General features: G+C 42.5%; 1 protein-coding gene across 1 annotated transcript in view; it reads right to left on the bottom strand.

Moving 5' to 3' along the window:
- The window catches only part of Stt3b (STT3 oligosaccharyltransferase complex catalytic subunit B), a 64,622-nt gene extending 47,285 nt beyond the window's left edge, over positions 1–17,337 (bottom strand). The window contains exon 1 of the mRNA XM_052187050.1: positions 16,948–17,337. Coding sequence (XP_052043010.1) covers positions 16,948–17,252 — 305 coding nt within the window. The 5' untranslated portion in view covers positions 17,253–17,337. The remainder of the gene's footprint in view (positions 1–16,947) is intronic.
- Positions 17,338–17,999: the final 662 nt, after the last annotated feature.

The following is a 17,999-nucleotide window of genomic DNA, read 5'->3' as shown; positions in this document are numbered from 1 at the left end:
CAGACCTGTGACCAGCCAACCACTGAGCTCTCCAGTGAGACAGTCTCAAAATAAACGAGTAAATATATAAATAAAGGAACAGGACAAACAAGGAACTATGACTGAACGAACATGGATGCCCACCTTCACAAACAAGCACATACAACATACTACACTTTAAAAAAAACTGGAGTAAAATTTCATGCATTGATACACACATACATATCTTCACGTTTCACGCAATGAGCAAACAGTACTAGCCCAGAAAGTTCCCACACATACCTTTCCAGTCACCTCCCTTTTTAAACAGTGACTTCCTTCATCACATATACTCATTAGCTCATTCTCTGCTTTCTTTTTATATAAAGAGGATAGTGATTCTCTTATGTAAGAGTAACATAATAATGTTAGCATGTTTCTAAGATTCATACATGCCAGCAAGGACTATCTGGTGAAAGCCTGCTCAGAAGACCAAGAAGTCTTCCTTTTCTATTGAGACAAAAATCTCATATATCCTACCTAGGTTAGCCTCAAACTATGTAGCTGAGGATGACCTTGAACTTCTCCTGTCTCTTCCTCCCAAGTGCTAGAGAGTGCTAGAGTGCTGGGGATTACACCCAGGGTTCAAGATTGTCAGGCAGTATGCAACTAAAAGCTCCACCCAAGACAAAGTCTTCTATAACATCACATAATCATATGCTGCCCTTTAGTTTCCTGTTCTTCAAGGCTTGCAACAAACAAGCTCTTTACTTTGCAAGACATACAGAGTCATGTAAGTTCCACATTTTATACAGATTGTTTTAGAATTTGCATATGTAACCATTTCAAATGTCGATGTTAATAGGTATTCAACCTAGTCAATAGGAAAGTAAATAGGGGCACTAAAGGATGCTAAAGGAAGCCTAACACAATCAGAAAAATAGAAGTCAAATTCAACAAGGTGCACGCAGAAAGGCAGGTCAGAACCCTGATGGTCAGCTGAGAGGTGCTCGGCAACTGGCCTCAACTTGACAATAAGCCTGGTGACCTGAGGTCCATCCCCAAAATGCTACATCCACTCACAGGTAAATATGAAAAGAGAGAACAGAATCTACAAAGTTGTCCCATAACCTTGACACATGCACTGTGGGGGTGAACCCTCACATATACATAATGCAAACAACAACAACAATGTATCTGTTTTAAAACACCAATAATTACCTCAAAGATGAAAGGTTTTCCTCATCTTCCAAGGTTCTCCTTTACCTTGCTACAAACTCTACATGTCTTACAGCTGTTCTTACAGAGTTGGGTAGGTCCTCTAGTTGAGAGGCTTCATATGCACCCCAAATTCAGTATTAACAGAGCTAGAGAACAGCACCAATGACACAGGCGCTAACACTGGCATTTCATCTTTTATTATCCCTGCCATCTAGTGGCAGGATCAAAAACCCAAGGACAGCCTGGAAAGTCTGCTTTATTTCACTATAGCTTCAAAAGCAATTTAAACCCACTTGCACCAGCCTAAAGGAACTGCCTAAACAATCAAGTTTATAACTTCAGATATGGAAATTCAAAGAAAGGTATCCAAAGTAGTGCTTCAGTACAGCAAAGAATTAACCAATGATACATGAAAAAGAGCTTCAAGTCAACTCTGAAGGAAGAGGCCTAAAAAGAAAAGACACGGACAGGCCCTGCGGCCTACCATGAATGCACTCATCGGTGCCCAGCAGCTGCAGCTTACCCTGGGATGATGCTCCCTTCCCTCCACTCCCTGGTAGGTGGGCCATTTGATACAAGTCCTTCTTTAGCAGAAGAGCATGCTGAGACACAGCGCCCACTTCTAGTGTGGTGAACACCAGAGGACAAAGTGAAGAGCTGTGTAAAGTCTGCAGCTGTCTGGCCACTCCTGTAAGTCACTAACACTCTTCTACCTCAGTGAGGTGGACAAAACTCAGAAGATGTATGTGACAGCACCCAGCAAAGCTTCACAACAATGCATAACCTTAAGGCTCTGTCTGAACTGCTGCCATTTCCACCAGTCCCCATGGAAGTGGAGGGTCGCTGGACAATGATGTGCGCTTTGTTCTGTTCCAGGAGACTCTTGACGGCCAGCTTGGCCTTAACCTTAGGATACTCCCTCCCACCACAGCCTTTGAAGTGCTGACATTACGTGTGCACTTACCACCTGGCTACACCTGACATTTAAAAAACTAACTAGAGGGCTGGCAAGATGGCTCAGTATTCCTCCAACTTCCACCTGTGTGTCATGGCAAGAACCATGCACTCAAATCAAAGCTCGAAGCTGTGTGTCTACTTCATGTAAAAACCCTTCTGATGTTTAACTTCTACTTCCACCGAAGGCATTTCCGTTTGTTTGTTTGTTTGTTTGTTGAGACAAAGTCTCATTACTCAGCCTTGTTAAAGCCCTTTACTGGCCTGGAACTTACCATGCAATCAAGCTAACCTAAATTCACAGATTGCTGGCTTACTGCTAGCATTAAAGATTAAAGGTGTGTGGTACTGCATTTGGGGATTAAATCCAAGAAATGTGAGGTGGCATGTCTGCACTAGGCCTACTGGGGTGCCGTCAACATACAGAATTGAAATAATTCTGGAAAATACAAATTTTCCTGACTTAGGAGCGGAGAGGAAGTGTCTCCAAGTGCATTCCATCTCTTCCTATTTGTTTGGGCCTGAAAACAAGTGGCTGCGCTTCCCTCAAGCTGTGTTCTGCACTCTAGTCCTGCTCCGGCATCCTCACTTCTGATGACACTCAGTCATGCTTAGATTGGCCTGTCTGCAGCATTCTAAGAACATAGGGCAAACATTTCAATACACTCTAAACTTCTCAAATTCATATAATCTGAAAGAATTTCAGGCACAATACTTAAGAACCTTAATTTTTAGAATAAAGTATGGAAGTAGAGGTAGGCAAGAAAATCTTAAGTATCAGCCAAACCCTTCATACCGTGAGGAGAGAGCGCACACTCAGAAAGAGGACTGACAGCAGCTAGCCTGGCTGAGGAAAACAAGTGTGCGAAGTTGGGCAGATAGTGACTCAAGAGGGGGAACCAAGAGACAGCAACGTGAGCGACACTGGGAACAGGTAGAGCTGGATGTAGCGGGCCGAGAGCCGTCACTCTCACCAAGTTCTCCAGTATTCCCTGTCCTCAGTGTACAGCTAACACATGTCACAGAGTGATTAGTTAGACACTGCTGAGAAAGGATATAACAGAGAGGTTGATTGACATCTCATCGCACACCTTTGCAAACGCTGTTCTTTAAAACAAAGTGTCACCTTTGGAAGCTATCGGACTTCAAGACTACATTCTTTTAACACACACACTAACTAAAGCACATCTGTAAAGTTGGGGAAATAAAATATAAATACCACAGGATTGTGGTAAGTCACAAGCTGAAATAAATACCTGCAAGAAGTTTAACCTCGATTTAGTGTAGAATATATATATATATATATATATATATATATATATATATATATATATGTGTGTGTGTGTGTGTGTATATATATATATATGTATATATATATGTAAATGTGTATATATGAAGACTCATATCAATAAGACAAAGAAGCTAATTTTAAAAACTGATTAGGACCAAGCAATATGACTGTTAACTCCAGCACTTGGGAACCTGGAACAGGAGGAAGCAGCCTGGGTTATATAGCCAGACGCTGCTTCAAATATAAGCAAATAAATAAAAAAAACCTAAGTGGCCAAAGATATTCACAGGAGATTAAAATAATAAATATAATGTGGTAGAATATGTAAAGATGCTCCTAAATAATTCTGCACCTCTGTACCAGTGGTCTTTTTTGACACTGAGGTAAGTCTATGTTCCCTAAACAATAAACTAGACTGGAAATGATGCTGTCCACTCGATGCCTTTAATCAACCAGGCGGCTTCTCCTATCTTGGGATTCTCTTTTGGAGCCCAGGAACAATGCAATGAGGCAGTCTATGTAATAACAGGGAAGAGCCAAGTTCCAATTAATGCAAGGTCAAAGTTCCAGCATATCACCAACGCTCAGGCATCTGTGAGGCATTCCTGCCCCAGCCGGTACAGTCTGTGGAGACAACTATAACACTCTCAAAATGCAGGCTGGTCCAGCTCCCTAGTCGGCTCACATGAAGGTGAAAGTGCTGGCTGCTGTGCCACTAAGCTTTGGGGTGGTATCTTTATAATAGCTGGAATAGAATATCAGTCCAAACTTACAAATGTATATATGAGAAAAGTTTTACCATTAACATTATTCATGATAGTAAAAAACTAGAACTCACAACTACTGTAATTTCAGTTCCAGAGAATCTGAACACCTACTCCTAGACTCTGTGGACACCTATACTCAGGTGCACACACCTGGCACACACATATACACATATAATCAAAACAAAATTTAAGGTAAAAATGTTTTCATAGTTGCAATAGGAAAAATGAGAAAAACAGACTAGAGAAGAAACAGGTAAATATGAAGATGGTGCTCAATTCTGCAGCTGCTGGGTAGGTTTCCAATATCAACAGTAAGTTTCATAATTATACAGAATACACACAATCCACTAATGTGCATGTTACATCTTAAATATACCTCAACCTATTAGCAATGCCTTATATGTTGTGATTCAGGCCCAATAGGACTAATTAACTTAAATGATATAAATATTTTAAGTACCCAAAATAGTTTTATTTTAAAAGGAAAACCTTTTGTATCAAGGTTGTTTATATTAGACCCTTTAAGTAAGGTCAATTCCAGGTTTTCAGTTTGAGGACTCACAGGAATACTTAACAGACCAATCATTTCTATTAGGCTTTAAATAACAATTTAAAAAAGGATAAGGGCCTCCTATTTGGGTTTATTTAACGCTAATTCACTAATAGCTATTATCCAATAACCTACCTAATAATTAGGCACAAAGTTATTTCCACTGCAATATTGTATATTACTTTGACAACCAAAATAACTATCTTAAGGGGGGGGTCGCTGTCTCCCTTTTAATGAAGTGACCGACTCAACAATCGTAAATAGCTGGATTCAGTTGTTCAAGCTCCTTTTCTCTACTCTGAGCATACGACTGGCCTTTAAACCATGTTAAGATTAGATCCATTTCATTATCTTACATGGCTTCATCATCCTGGGCCTCTCCTCAAATGTCAGCTGTGTAGCATGTTAAAATCAGTCTCTCTTGGTTAAAGTCTAAAACAAACATGTTGTAGAAACCAGATTATGGGTCCATGGACAGGTATATTAAGTTTTTTAAAAGTCAGTGAATATAAAATGTTGGTTAATGCACTGAACAAATTCCACTCAAAACTCGATTTTACTGGTGGTGCTGTCCTTTTGCTGTACCAGGGACTAAACTTGGGGCTTTGAACATGTACTAACAGACTTTCTTTTTAACATTGATGGATAAAGGATTTTTTTTTTTTTTAGACAGTTTTATTAAGTTAAAAAAAATCCTGTGAGGTCAATTCCAGGTTTTCAGTTTGAGGACTCACAGGAATACTTAACAGACCAATCATTTCTATTAGGCTTTAAATAACAATTTAAAAAAGGATAAGGGCCTCCTATTTGGGTTTATTTAACACTAATTCACTAATAGCTATTATCCAATGACCTACCTAATAATTAGGCACAAAGTTATTTCCACTGCAAAGACTCTTTCACAATACAGCAATTGACTTGTTCTAATGAGTATTTTTATTTAGTATCCTTTAATTTCTAAGTTTAATGGGTCAAAACTCTGATGCTTTCTAAAGTGCTACTGGATTTGTAAGTCATTTACCCTCATCATTGAGTTCAATCAAGAAAGAGTGATGAACGGATCAATAATCTAAACCTACCCAACATACATACTAACAGTGTTAAGGCATACAATAATTTTAGCTATTATTCCTCAAACTCTATAGCTTATAAATTCATTTTTACTGAGATGGCATCTTTCCCAAAGTCGGCATCTTGAAAACTAACAATGCAACTTTTTATAATTCAGGAAGCTTGTAAATATTAACTATTTTTTCTTGTCTGACTCAATGTTCCTTAACGAATGAGTTAAAACATGAAAAGGAACTCAGTTATTTGTACTTGTAAGAAACATTCACACAACTAAAACTACACTTCGTCTTGACGTTCTTCCTAATGCATCCAGTCGGCCATTCACCCTCAACGCTAGCGGCTGGCAGGGATGCTCACAACTCTTTTCTGCAGTTAGGACCATCTCTCCTCCAGCAGCTTTCCTCGTCCTTAAGACTAAAATACCTGTGAAAGTGGTGTTATAATGGTCACTGGATATAACTTTTCTGACACTACAGCCAAACTCAAAAGACTTACTACATGACTGTTTCACCAAAATAAGACACATAGTTTAAGACAAAGTTAATTTTTAAGAAGGTATATAGTTAGAGACAAAAGGTTTTCAATATTCACTGAGTATTCACCATGCCCCTAATACTGTGCAAAATACTGCAGGGTGAATACAAATGATGTTCTTGACTGAAAGGAACTTTTTTCTGCTTTCTATGGTAACATTAAATTATCATTCACTACAGGGGCAAATGATCATCAAAATCGAAATAACTATGTTTTACAAAGTTATTTTCAGATAACAAAACAAAAAAGCTTATAACCACCAAGAACTAGTCTCTTTGACTATTTTTATTTTATAGATGTAAAACTTCAAAAAGTGGCTTCAGCCTGTTCATTCAACTGCACAGTCCTAAGCAAAGTTTAGCAAAAGACTGTTTTATAATGTTATTAATAGAGCCTATACTGAGTAACTTTCAGGTTCTTTTCCTGAAAGAAGCGTACATGGCATGCTTCACAACAGTTAAAGACACTTAGGAGAGTATCTCCACTTCAGAATTCACACAAGAGGAATCTTAGGAGCAATCAAAAGGGCTTCTATCCTTACACTGACCATTACCCAAGTGGAGTCTAACCTCAAAGCATTTGGATTATTCCCTGCATGGAATATAGGATGATGGGATATGTTAAGCATTTTTCATAGGATAGTTGGCTTAAGTTTTAAAGTTTGGACTATAAAATTCAAATGCTAGCTGACTCAACTGAGTTTTAAGAAAGGCAGTTCCAGATTTTTATTCAATAATATATTAAATTTGACAACAGTCCATTATTTGTTCACAAAAGAAACTTATCTACTCAAGTAGCATGGGGTTTTATGCTAACACATAGCAGAAACCACCACCAAATCTGATCAAAATCATTCTAATCACCAAAGAGAAATGCATGCAAGCTTTTTTAAGTTTCATTTAAGTGCTAATTAATTATTAAAGGAAGCCTTCCCAACTAGAGTCACTTTCCTGATTTATCATAAAGCATTTGCTAACAGACACCCAATTCTCAGAGCCCAGTAAAGTTCAGGTTCTTACATGAAGGCCAATGACCTTTTATCATTCTTTGAATTAACTTTATCCTTGAAGATGATTTTTGAGAAACTCTTCCGAATGACTTTCTTAATATTCCTGAAGCCTGACACAGTCAGTAAACAATCAGGGAAACAAACTGAAAATGATACAACCTAGTAACCATAGAAACACTAGAGCAGTGTTTCTCAACCTCCTAATGCTGTGACTTAATACAGTTCCTCATGTTGTGGTGACCCCAACCATAACATTATTTCTGTTGCTTCTTCATAACTGTCACTCTGCTACTGTTAGGAGTCATAATGTAAATGTGTTTTCTAATAGTCTTAGGTTAAACTCCTGTGAAAGGGTCATCTGCTGCTCCCTTCCCCAAAAAGGGTCATGAACAGGAGGTTGAGAGCCACTGCACTACAAAAAAGCAACCTGGGAAACTGTAAACTCAAAAGAAGCTATTCAAGATTTCTTAGCTATACAAAAACACACATACACCAATCAAGTAATTACACACACACACACACACACACACACACACACACACAAACATATCAAACATTCTTAGGACTTTTCTAAATTCTTTCAACTAAGATGTCAACACCCTCTTTCCAGAATTAAAGTATGAGGACTGGTGTTCTGATCCCTAGCATCCTACTTTGCTGGGAAGTGGAGGCAAGGAGGAAACCCCCTAGCCGGATGGCTAATTAGACTAGCTCAGTCAGCAAACTCTAGGTTCAAGTGAGAAATCCTGGATTATTGGCAGTGGGTGATCCAAGGAAGACAAACCTAACACATGTGAGCATGCATACACATGCATGTACACACCCACACCCACACCATATACCAAACAAAAGAAACAAAGCAAGTAATTACTGTTAGACATGGTCCCGGACTTGGGAGGTTTAGGGGTATGAAGGGGTAGTGCAGAAGCAGGATGGAGAATTCCAGGCTAGTGTGCGCTATCTCACAAGTTCTAGTCCAGCCTAAACTGCATAGTGAAATCCTGTCTGAAAACACAAAAGTATCTCTCTCTCTCTCTCTCTCTCTCTCTCTCTCTCTCTCTCTCTCTCTCTCTCTCACACACACACACACACACACACACACACACCCTTGTAATTGGAAAAGACACCTTGGTGTTGGTGTTTTTATCAGTCAAGGGCAGAGCAGATGGCAGTCCTTTGTGCATCCTGGCATGAGAGCCAAACTTGTCTGTCCTATGCCTAGGACTCATAAAAATCATCAAGTCAAGTCCAGGCAGCACAGCACAGGAAGAGGAAAACAGACAGAGACCTGCCCTCTGGCCTCCAGTGTACAGCACAGGGGGTGGGGGGCATAGACACCCGCCTGCCACCACACCCAAAGCATGGATGGATCATGTCACCCAGGGGCCCACACAGGACACAGCACCAGACGTATGAACATGTGGGGGTCAAATGGGAGAGAAAGAAGTGGAGCAGCTCTAGCATTATGAAGAGAGATGGAACTGGAGATTTGTCTGCTGTAGGGTGGCACAGAGGTGATGCCTACCCTCTGCCCCTCACCACCTCCAGCAGTTGAGAAAGCTGCCAAGAGGGTCATGAGCTCAGGGGAACAATCCTGCCCTTGGGAGAGCAGGCCTTGTACCTCACCAGGTCAGCTCAGTAATGCTGGCTCAGGTTAAGAGGAAGTGAGGGAGAAGAGAGGAGACAGTTCTGAGGACAGAGCTAGGGAGAGCTGGCCCTGACACACCTCTACTGTGAAGTGGTGGTGGTGGTGGGGGGTGCCCTCTGCCCCCTCACCCCTCGAAGCAGTCACGAGAGCTGACTCTGAGGTCATGAGCGCAGGTAAGCTGGCCTTGCACATCACCTGGGCAGCATAGTAGGGCTGGCCCTGGTGGAAGGGCCGCTGGTGAGCAAACTCCCGAGGGAGAGAACTGGTGCAGGCATGCCATAAGGTGGCAGGACTGCAGTGTGAGTGCAGGGGTGGTCATCACCCCTACACCTCTCAGTCTCTCAAAATACCTAGGACTGCAGGCATAGAGTATGACCAACACCACTGTAGCTCCAGCACCTTCTTCAACAGGAACTTTTTTTATTCCATTATCATTTGTCTCCCAAATGATGTCCCCATGCCCTGCTTCTATATCCTCTGTGTCTTCTGAGTGGTTCAATCTTTCAAGGGTTATCAAGAGAAAAGAATGACTCCATCTAAAAGAGTTGGCTTTAAGATCATTTGTTATCTAGGGCTGGAGAGATGGCTCAGTGGTTAAGAGCACTAGCTGCTTTTCTAGAGGACCTAGGTCAATTTCCAATATTTACATGGTAGTGCAAAATTGTAACTTTGGGCTTTTGTGGGCAAATAGTACAGACATACTTACATGCAGATAAAACACAAAATAATAAATTAGAAAAATTCTTTACAAGATCACTTGACACCTTGTGATTTTTCTCTTCTTTTCTACAGGTACATCCTGCTATAAAGAGAACAGGCAAAAATCTCAGGTGCTAGACTGCTGCGTCTTTCTTATTGCCCAAATGTTCTTACTCTTCTAACCAAAAAAGATGAGCAAAAAGAGCAAGATTCAAAAGCTACAATTCCACTTTACTAAAAAACAGGTTCACTAAGCTGTGACTAGCAATACAGAAAACTCGTCACCTATGACACAAGTCAGAGCAGTTACTTAGGTTCGGTCACAATGTGGGGGACAGGGACTAGAGAAGCAGTGTCACAGTGATGAAAATGGCTATGAACACAATGGTCAGATGGGTCCTTATTTAACTGCGTCCTGGATTGTTCTTAAGACTAAAAGCCCTTTTTAGCCTATAGTAAAAGCCTTGGCAAATGCACCTTTTGCTTTTTTTTTTTTTTAAGGTTTTTCAGAGACAGGGTTTCTCCGTGTAGCCCTGGCTGTCCTGGAACTCACTCTGTAGACCAGGCTAGCCTCGAACTCAGAAATCCACCTGCCTCTGCCTCCCAGAGTGCTGGGACTTTTTTTTTAATATAAGCACTTGAGATTTACTTTCAAAGACTACAAAAGTGCTGCTTTCTTTTTGATAATTCTACATTCACAGTTTTTGCTGTGGACTGCACATGGTGAAATAATTTACTTTCATAAATAAACTTATGGGCATGATCCTTTTCTTCAATGCCATTCAATATGGCCTCAGCTTTTCTTCAGATAAATCTAACCTAAAACAAAATGTAACGCCTTCAACATTAATACAGCACGCGCGCGCGCACACACACACACACACACACGCACACACGCGCACACACATACTCAACTGCAACATTAGATACCAAGAAAAGGAGAAAATAAGAACCTGTCAATATTTTAAGTTAAAAAATAATAATTTGAAGTCTTGTTAAGTTGAAAGAACTGCTAGAAATCACTTTTTAAAAAACCATACTGGGGGAAAAACTGTTTAATTTGGAAGGGTTAGGTTTATAAAGCTTGGAAAAGAAACTCATCAACTTGCTTATCAACTGATACTTTATAATTTTACTAATATGAATAAAATTTGACTACTCTATCCATTTCTTTTGATAAGGATGAGCACACAGTAAAAAAAAAAGAATAATTTTATAACTTAATTTATGGCAGTGACAGGCAACTTACGCCCACAGCTTTTTTACATCACCAACCCCAAATTAAACTTTTTAGACAAAAGTCCTGTTTCTACATCTATGTCTGAACTATTATTATTTTCAACACCCTCAATTCAAAATGAATGGTAATATACAAAGATTGTCTTCTCATATTCTGACGTTATAACTTAAAAAAAAAAAACCTCAATATGAGGCCTCAACTCCCTTTAGGTATTTATGCATGCTCCTCAGGCCTTCTGTCTAGGAAACAAGATAAGTGATCACATATACTTTAAAAATCTATTTACCTCTAGAACTCAAGTCTACTCTAAGAGCATAGCTGTCTACTCAAAATCCCTATGCTGAGATGACTTAATACCTCCAAACTTGACATTATGAACTTTTTACAGACAACCCTTAGTGAAAATATTTAACTAGATTCAATCATCTTTTCTTCTCAATGGGCTACTTCTTAAAAAGCCCATTTCAGGAAATTCATTACTCATCTTCAACAAAAAAAGCAAAACAAAACTTAAATCAACTTTTCTTCTTCCCCTACATTAAAACAAATCAAAACAACTAGCTATCATCCAACTAGCTGGCTTACTTCACCAGAAAGGGCTATGACCAAGCATTTTGATGGGCCAATGAGTAAAGACTTAGAACAGATGACTAAGAAGCAAAACAAATTAAATTGGTGGCATACACCTTTAATTTCAGCATTCAGGAAGCAGAGGCAGGTGGATTTCTGAGTTTGAGGCCACCCTGGTCTACAAGTGAGTTACAGGACAGCCAGGGCTACACAAAGCGATGTAGTTTCAGAAAGGATTTCAAAAAAAGGAGCAAGAGACATTTTCTTTTAAATCCGCATTACAGGCAGGGTACATAAAAAGATTCTGAAATCAGGCAGATCTGGAGACCATTGAACTAAAATATGCTCTGTCTATGAAACAAAAGATTTCACCCCATTTCCTCAACTGAAAGGTAAATATTACAAAGACACTGTTGAACTTCCACATTACTTGAAAATTCTGTTAAGGTTTCCTAAAACATTAAGTTCCATAAAGGAAGGGTTACAGATGATATGGCTAACTTAATTAGTGCAATTCACAGATTTGCTTATCTTTAAATGATACAAATTTGAATGGACAATTGGTACAGATGTAAATAAACAAGCATTTACTAATTTATGTTGAAAAGTATATTCAAAAATGTTTAGATGTCTCAGACTAAGAAAGCATCACTATTTCGGCCAGCCTACTACACCAGTAAACAAATTTGCACCAAGTTACACAAGCTTCCGGAACAAGTGCCCAAACTCTCCCTACACTTAGTCCCATAGACACACAGCTCTTTATCCCATGTACTGCTATTTCTATCCATTTCTAAGTTTCAGGTAAATATTCATGGCAGAAGAAGGTGAACTGAGAAGCAGGGCACACTGTAACCCCACCTGCCAGCCAGGGCTTCATAGCAAGCTGCTGGGAGGGAGAGAGGAGAGAAGCTGGTTCACATTGAGAAGTAACTAACAGCAGTCAGAATCAGCAGGGCAGTCCCTATCATGCCCCTTTAATTTGGGTGGTCCTGAAATAGAATAAAATAAAAAAATCAACCACCAGATTTTTCTCTCTAGACAACAGAGCCAAGTCATTTAACAAACATGGCTTACAGTATACTCAGGTAAACTACTGACCAACACCTGAAAGGGATGGAATCTGATCCTGGCTGGCAGCCCAAAGTGAAGATACAAAAAGAGTTATTTGTACATGCTGGGCTCAGGTTTTACAGAAAACAAATGCAGTCCAGAAAGTCGACCTTTATCGTGGAGTGAAGAAAACAAGGTGGCATCCTCTATCACAGGACAACACACCAGCAGTCTCTAGTCTAGAGTCCAGATCTAGAAGGGTGTAAGCACAGCCATAGACATTGAGGAGTTAAGAAAAATATATCAATCAGAGAACATAGGTGGTAGTAATGTGAATGTTCACTCCAAAACTCAACTTTCCTGTATGTTGAAAACTTATAGCACAATCACTTAGCAGAAGGCAGACCTACCGAAATGCAGAAGCTTTTAACTCAAGGCAGCTGCAGTACTGTGGCGTCCTAGGATTTCACTGTAAAAACATCAGCCTTGGCATTACTTTTGAGAACACAGGTGTACTGGTGAATATTAAGATAGTAGTATGAAGACTATCTTATATTTTTTTCTATACATTCAACACTTTTGAGATCATGAAGACTGGAGGTCAGGCACAAACAGGCTAAGACACTTCCACATCCATAGGTTCAGAGCCAGAGAAGGGAAACTTTAGTTGGTAGACAACCATCTTCACGCAAACCACTATGACTTGAAGTATGTAGTCCTACCTAGTCAGTCTGGCTCTAAAGCAAAGAAAAATCCTCAAGGAAAAGCAAAGATTCCAAGGGCTTTAATGACAGATCCTATCCTTCGGAATCTATCTTATGCTTCATGAAAGCCACGATGACTCCCAGAGGGGAACAGTGACTGCAAGTGGGCACGGAATCAAAGCCATCATCAGATGCAGTCACTCAAGCACTTCCTATCACATGGATTCTAACTCAAGGATCCCAGAAGCTCCGGGCCAGAAAGTGTAGCTTACAATGAAATCAGTGGTTGTGTATCCCATCTGGAAGAGCTGCCGGACTGCTGCTGCTAATGATCCTGGTCATGGAGGCTTTAAAGGATCTGGGAAACTTTCTGTTCTAAAGTGCTTGCTTTTGTTAACCATTCTGTCTTCTTCAGAAATGAGGTCAACAGTTTTGGGTTTTTTTTTTTTTTTAAGTTTTTTTGTCATCTGTAAAATGAAGAAAAACATGGGAGACCTCAAAAGACTTCAGGAAGCAATCCCCAACTCCTAAACAGCTTCCGTCCCTCCCAAGGCTTATCACTCCGTTGAAAAACGTTTGCACTATAACTTATTTATACCATAGTTTCAGCTAAAACTTAAATTCAGCTTTAAAACTTTTAAATTCTAAATTCCTAACTCTCTCCAGAGAGAAGCCCTAAGAAACTGTGCTACAAGAACAAAGCCACCCCAAAGCAGTGCTAATGGGGGGAGCTACCACAGCCTGCTGGATGCAACAGGAAGGGCCTGGCTAAATGTAACATGCATGTGTTCATAACCACAGCAACACTATGCCAGGACTACATACAATGTCAGATAAAGGATAAAACTAGATGCATGCCTGTTAAACTAGTTGGCCAACCAAACGTCTGGCACCTACAGAAGAATTTCAACTGCTGCCCAAAATCTCATCAACTCAGAAAGGAGAAAAATCACCGGCACAAAAGGTAAGATAATAACCCCAAAACATTGCCAAATGATCAAAATAAAAGGTACTAAAGTAAATAACCTCATACCCTACCTCTTACAGCAGTTGGTAAGATTTATAACTTGAGGGAAAAAGTTAAAAACAGGTATAACTAGGTGACAACTCACCTTTGGCAGCTATCTCAATTCTCACAATTCAAGAGGTACTGTAAAATTTATAGAAGCAACTCACCATCAACAGTCTTTCACGACGAAAAGGATTTAGAAAGGGGTGTGTGGGGTGTGGGGCGGGGCTGAAGGAGGTGTGGGCAGGCCAGAATTGGTTTGTAGAAACAGGCAGAGAGAACATTTCAATATTACTAAAGGTTCCCGTCATTGCTGACTGCATGGTAATCTGAGCCACTTCCAAGCTAGTGTGTGAGACTGCTGTTATTAGCTTTGGAGAAAACTGTTTTAAAAGTCAAAAGTAATGACAGGCAACAGGAAAGCTATACAACCTCCCTTGTAAAAAATTTTCCAGAATGATTAGGAGATGGAAGAACGTAGGCATGCCTGTTAGAACAGCTATGAAAAGAAAAACCAAAACAGTATTCTTTTTGTTTGAACTTGATTTCTCTAATTAGGCCTCGTGAATTAGGCATTCCACGAGATTCACACAGACACTAAGTCACCATGCACAATGAGGTGCAGGGACAATTCCTTTACTAAACCTATCTGCTAATTAGAATGTCCTAACAATCCAAGCATAAACATTTCGTCAAAAATAAACATTTAACACTCCCACTGGTAGATGGAATAGCTAAGTTAAGTAAGTAGGCCTTAGCTGTGGACACTTACAAATCAGTATATGTGAATTAAAATTTAAGTGGAGCAGACTCAGATCGAAGAACTGTTTCCATACCCAGCAGAATAGAAACAAAATAGATTTTCACTTATAAAAGAAAGTTACGCTCTCCAATTCCTAAAGTCATCTAAGTCTCTTCATTATGCAGCTAACTGGGGGAAGGGGCGGGGGGGGGGGGGGGGGGAATGACAAAAAGAAACTTTAAAACTGCCTCATCATTTATTTGTGCATTTATCTGTAATAATTTCAGCTTCTGAGTGCACTCTTCAGTTACCAGCCGCCCATGTGTAAAAAATGTGGCTATGTCCTGTGGAAATATCTGTAAAATTACCCTGGAAATATTTCCAGTTTTTGTCCCATCCTGTGCTATCTTCATCTGAAAAGACACGACTTTCCCTTTCCACGTTGTTCAGTAAATTCTAGAGGCTTTCATTTCTGGTCAATCTCGCTTTTAATCTAATTGACTGCTTCAAAAGAACACTCTATCCAGCTAGTAAGACTTCACAAATACTCGTAGGTTCATATGCAATCTTCACCAACATGATTTTCTTCTCTGGTTCCAAATAACATAATGGTTATTTATAAGGCAAATCTAATGTTAGAAAAAAATTGAAACCTCTAAAATGGGACGAAAAGACCTCACAGCAGGCTGTCACCATAGCTCACTGCTTCTCTACACTGGTTTTCCTCGAGTAGGCCTCTCTGGTGTTCAATAGATAGTGCAGCATTAAGAATTTTCTTAAAGTACAACTTAAATCCTATCCTTAACATATAAGTTCCCCCCCCCCCCCGCAAAAACTCATATGTACTAACTCTTAAGAAGATTGTCTGCATTTCAAGTGGAAAGACAAATACCCTACCGTTTAATTAAGTCCAATTACAACTAAGATTAATTCAAGGTTGATAGGGCAGCCAGAGGAATAAACTAGTTTAAAGAGGCGCGTTCGCGCGCTCTCTCAATCTCTCTCTCTCCCTCTCTCTGGAAAAAACAAAACAAAACAAAACAAAACAAAACAAAACAAAAAAACCAACAACAAACCAAACTTAACTCAGGTTGGGCCAGTAGGAAGAACGTTAAAAGCAATCTTCCCATCTAGGTAACTCTGTGTTCGGAGTTGGGTTAAGTCCCTAAAACCTGCAGGTCAGTGAGTGGCGTGCAGCGTGTGCAAGTTCGGCACCACAATCTAGACTCCCAGCACTGTGATACGGCTTGTTCTCTCCACTGCAGAGACCAATAAAAACTCATGCAACGTTGTCGGATATTGTGGTAACAACGAGGGTGAGAGTTCGGCTAACAGAATAACGATCTCGCTCTAAAAAGCAACGCAATACAACTGTGCAAATAGTGTGGCGAGCTGAGAGTACTTAAGGGCCTTGGGGGGGGGAAAGAGACACTCCCGAAAATACCTGGTGCTGGGAAAACACGAGGCGCTACCACTGCGTTCGCTTTCGGGATAATATTTTTTCCCCTACATTCTAACACGCCACTCTCCAAGAAAGAAAATACACGGGGAAAGAAAGCATGAAACTGCGAGGCTGAGCGAACCAGGGGCTCCAGTCACCGCCGGCGGCCAGAAGGCAATCCCGGGGCTGCTCCGGTGGCAGGAAGGAGAGAAATGAAATAAAATGCAACAAGGCGCAAAGCTGCGGCGGAGAGGGCGTGGGGAAGGGGGCCCCGGAGCAAGCCGGGGCGCGGCGGACAAGAGGCGCCGCGCGGGGCCGGCCCACCCCGGCGGGCGGCCGAGGACCGAGGCTCCGCTCCCAGGCAAACTTCGCCAAGCGGGCAGGGGGCGCGCCCGGCCCGGCCCGCGGGAGACCGGGTGGGATCCAAGGGGCTCCAAACAAACGGGGACCGCGGGCTGCCTGCGGGGGAAGGGCGGCCACACTCACCACGGGTCGAACTCGTGGATGATGCTCTCGAAGCGGATGACGGCGAAGAGGCGCGAGCTGAAGCCGGCCAGCCAGGCCAGGAAGAGGATGGTGAAGGAGAGCAACGACTGCCACCCGGCCGGCTGCGACAAGCCCCCGGACAGCCCCGCGGGGGGCCCCGGCTTCGGCGCCGCCGCCCTGGACGCGCTCTGGGTTGCGGGCCCGTGGTGCCCGTGGCGGCTGTTCCCCAGAGCCATGAGGCCGCTCCACGGGGACGAGTTGAGGGACGACTTGTGCTTGCTCTCCGGGGCCGAGGGCTCCGCCATGTTGTGCCCCGGCGGCGGGTCTCGCTCGTCCTCCGCGGCCACCGCCGCCGCCTGGAGCGAGGGGTGCTGGGCGGAGACCCAGAGGAGGAGGAGGAGGAGGAGGAGGGCGACGGCGACGACAACGAGGAGGCGGAGGCGGAGGCGGAGGAAGAGCTGGGCGCGCTCCCGCCCTCAGCACCGCGAGGCCGGGACACTGGGGGTGGAGGCGGCGGCGGCGGCGGCGGCGGCGGCAGCGATCCGAAGTCTTCGCCTCAGCAGCGGCCGCGACCGCCGCGGTCTCAACCTAAAAGGCCCCTGCGCCCCACTAGCCATCCGTGTCCCCCGTGCGGCTGAGGAGGTGGCGGTGGCGGCGAGAGCCGACGGGACGAGGGCGCCAGAGGAGCGGCAGCTCGGAGCGGCAATGACATTCCCCCGCCCGCCCCGCCGCGAGGAGCACAAAGGGGGAGGAGCCCCCTGGAGTCCGGGCGGAGCTCAGGCAACCTTTGACTCCGCCCCCTCTCCCAACAGGAACTGGCCCCTCCGCCTGTCACAGAGCGACAGGTCCGTTAAGGGGCGGGGCCGGGATGGCAGCGTACGCCAATAGAAGCACGAACGGAGTCTTGGGCGGGGCTTCGACAGAATGGCCCGCCTCCCTCACCCCACCTCCGCCTCACGGCCTCGCGCCTATTCGCCGCCGGCAGCCGCTAAGATTTCATTGTCAGTTGAAAGACGCGGTTTCGCGCGCGAGCCCGTTCGGGGCCTTGGGGA

This window comes from Apodemus sylvaticus, chromosome 7 (assembly GCF_947179515.1).
Source record: "Apodemus sylvaticus chromosome 7, mApoSyl1.1, whole genome shotgun sequence".
In the NCBI taxonomy this organism is placed as follows: domain Eukaryota; kingdom Metazoa; phylum Chordata; class Mammalia; order Rodentia; family Muridae; genus Apodemus; species Apodemus sylvaticus.
The sequence above is the reverse complement of the archived record's forward strand: the minus strand, read 5'-3'. Positions and strand labels throughout refer to the sequence as shown.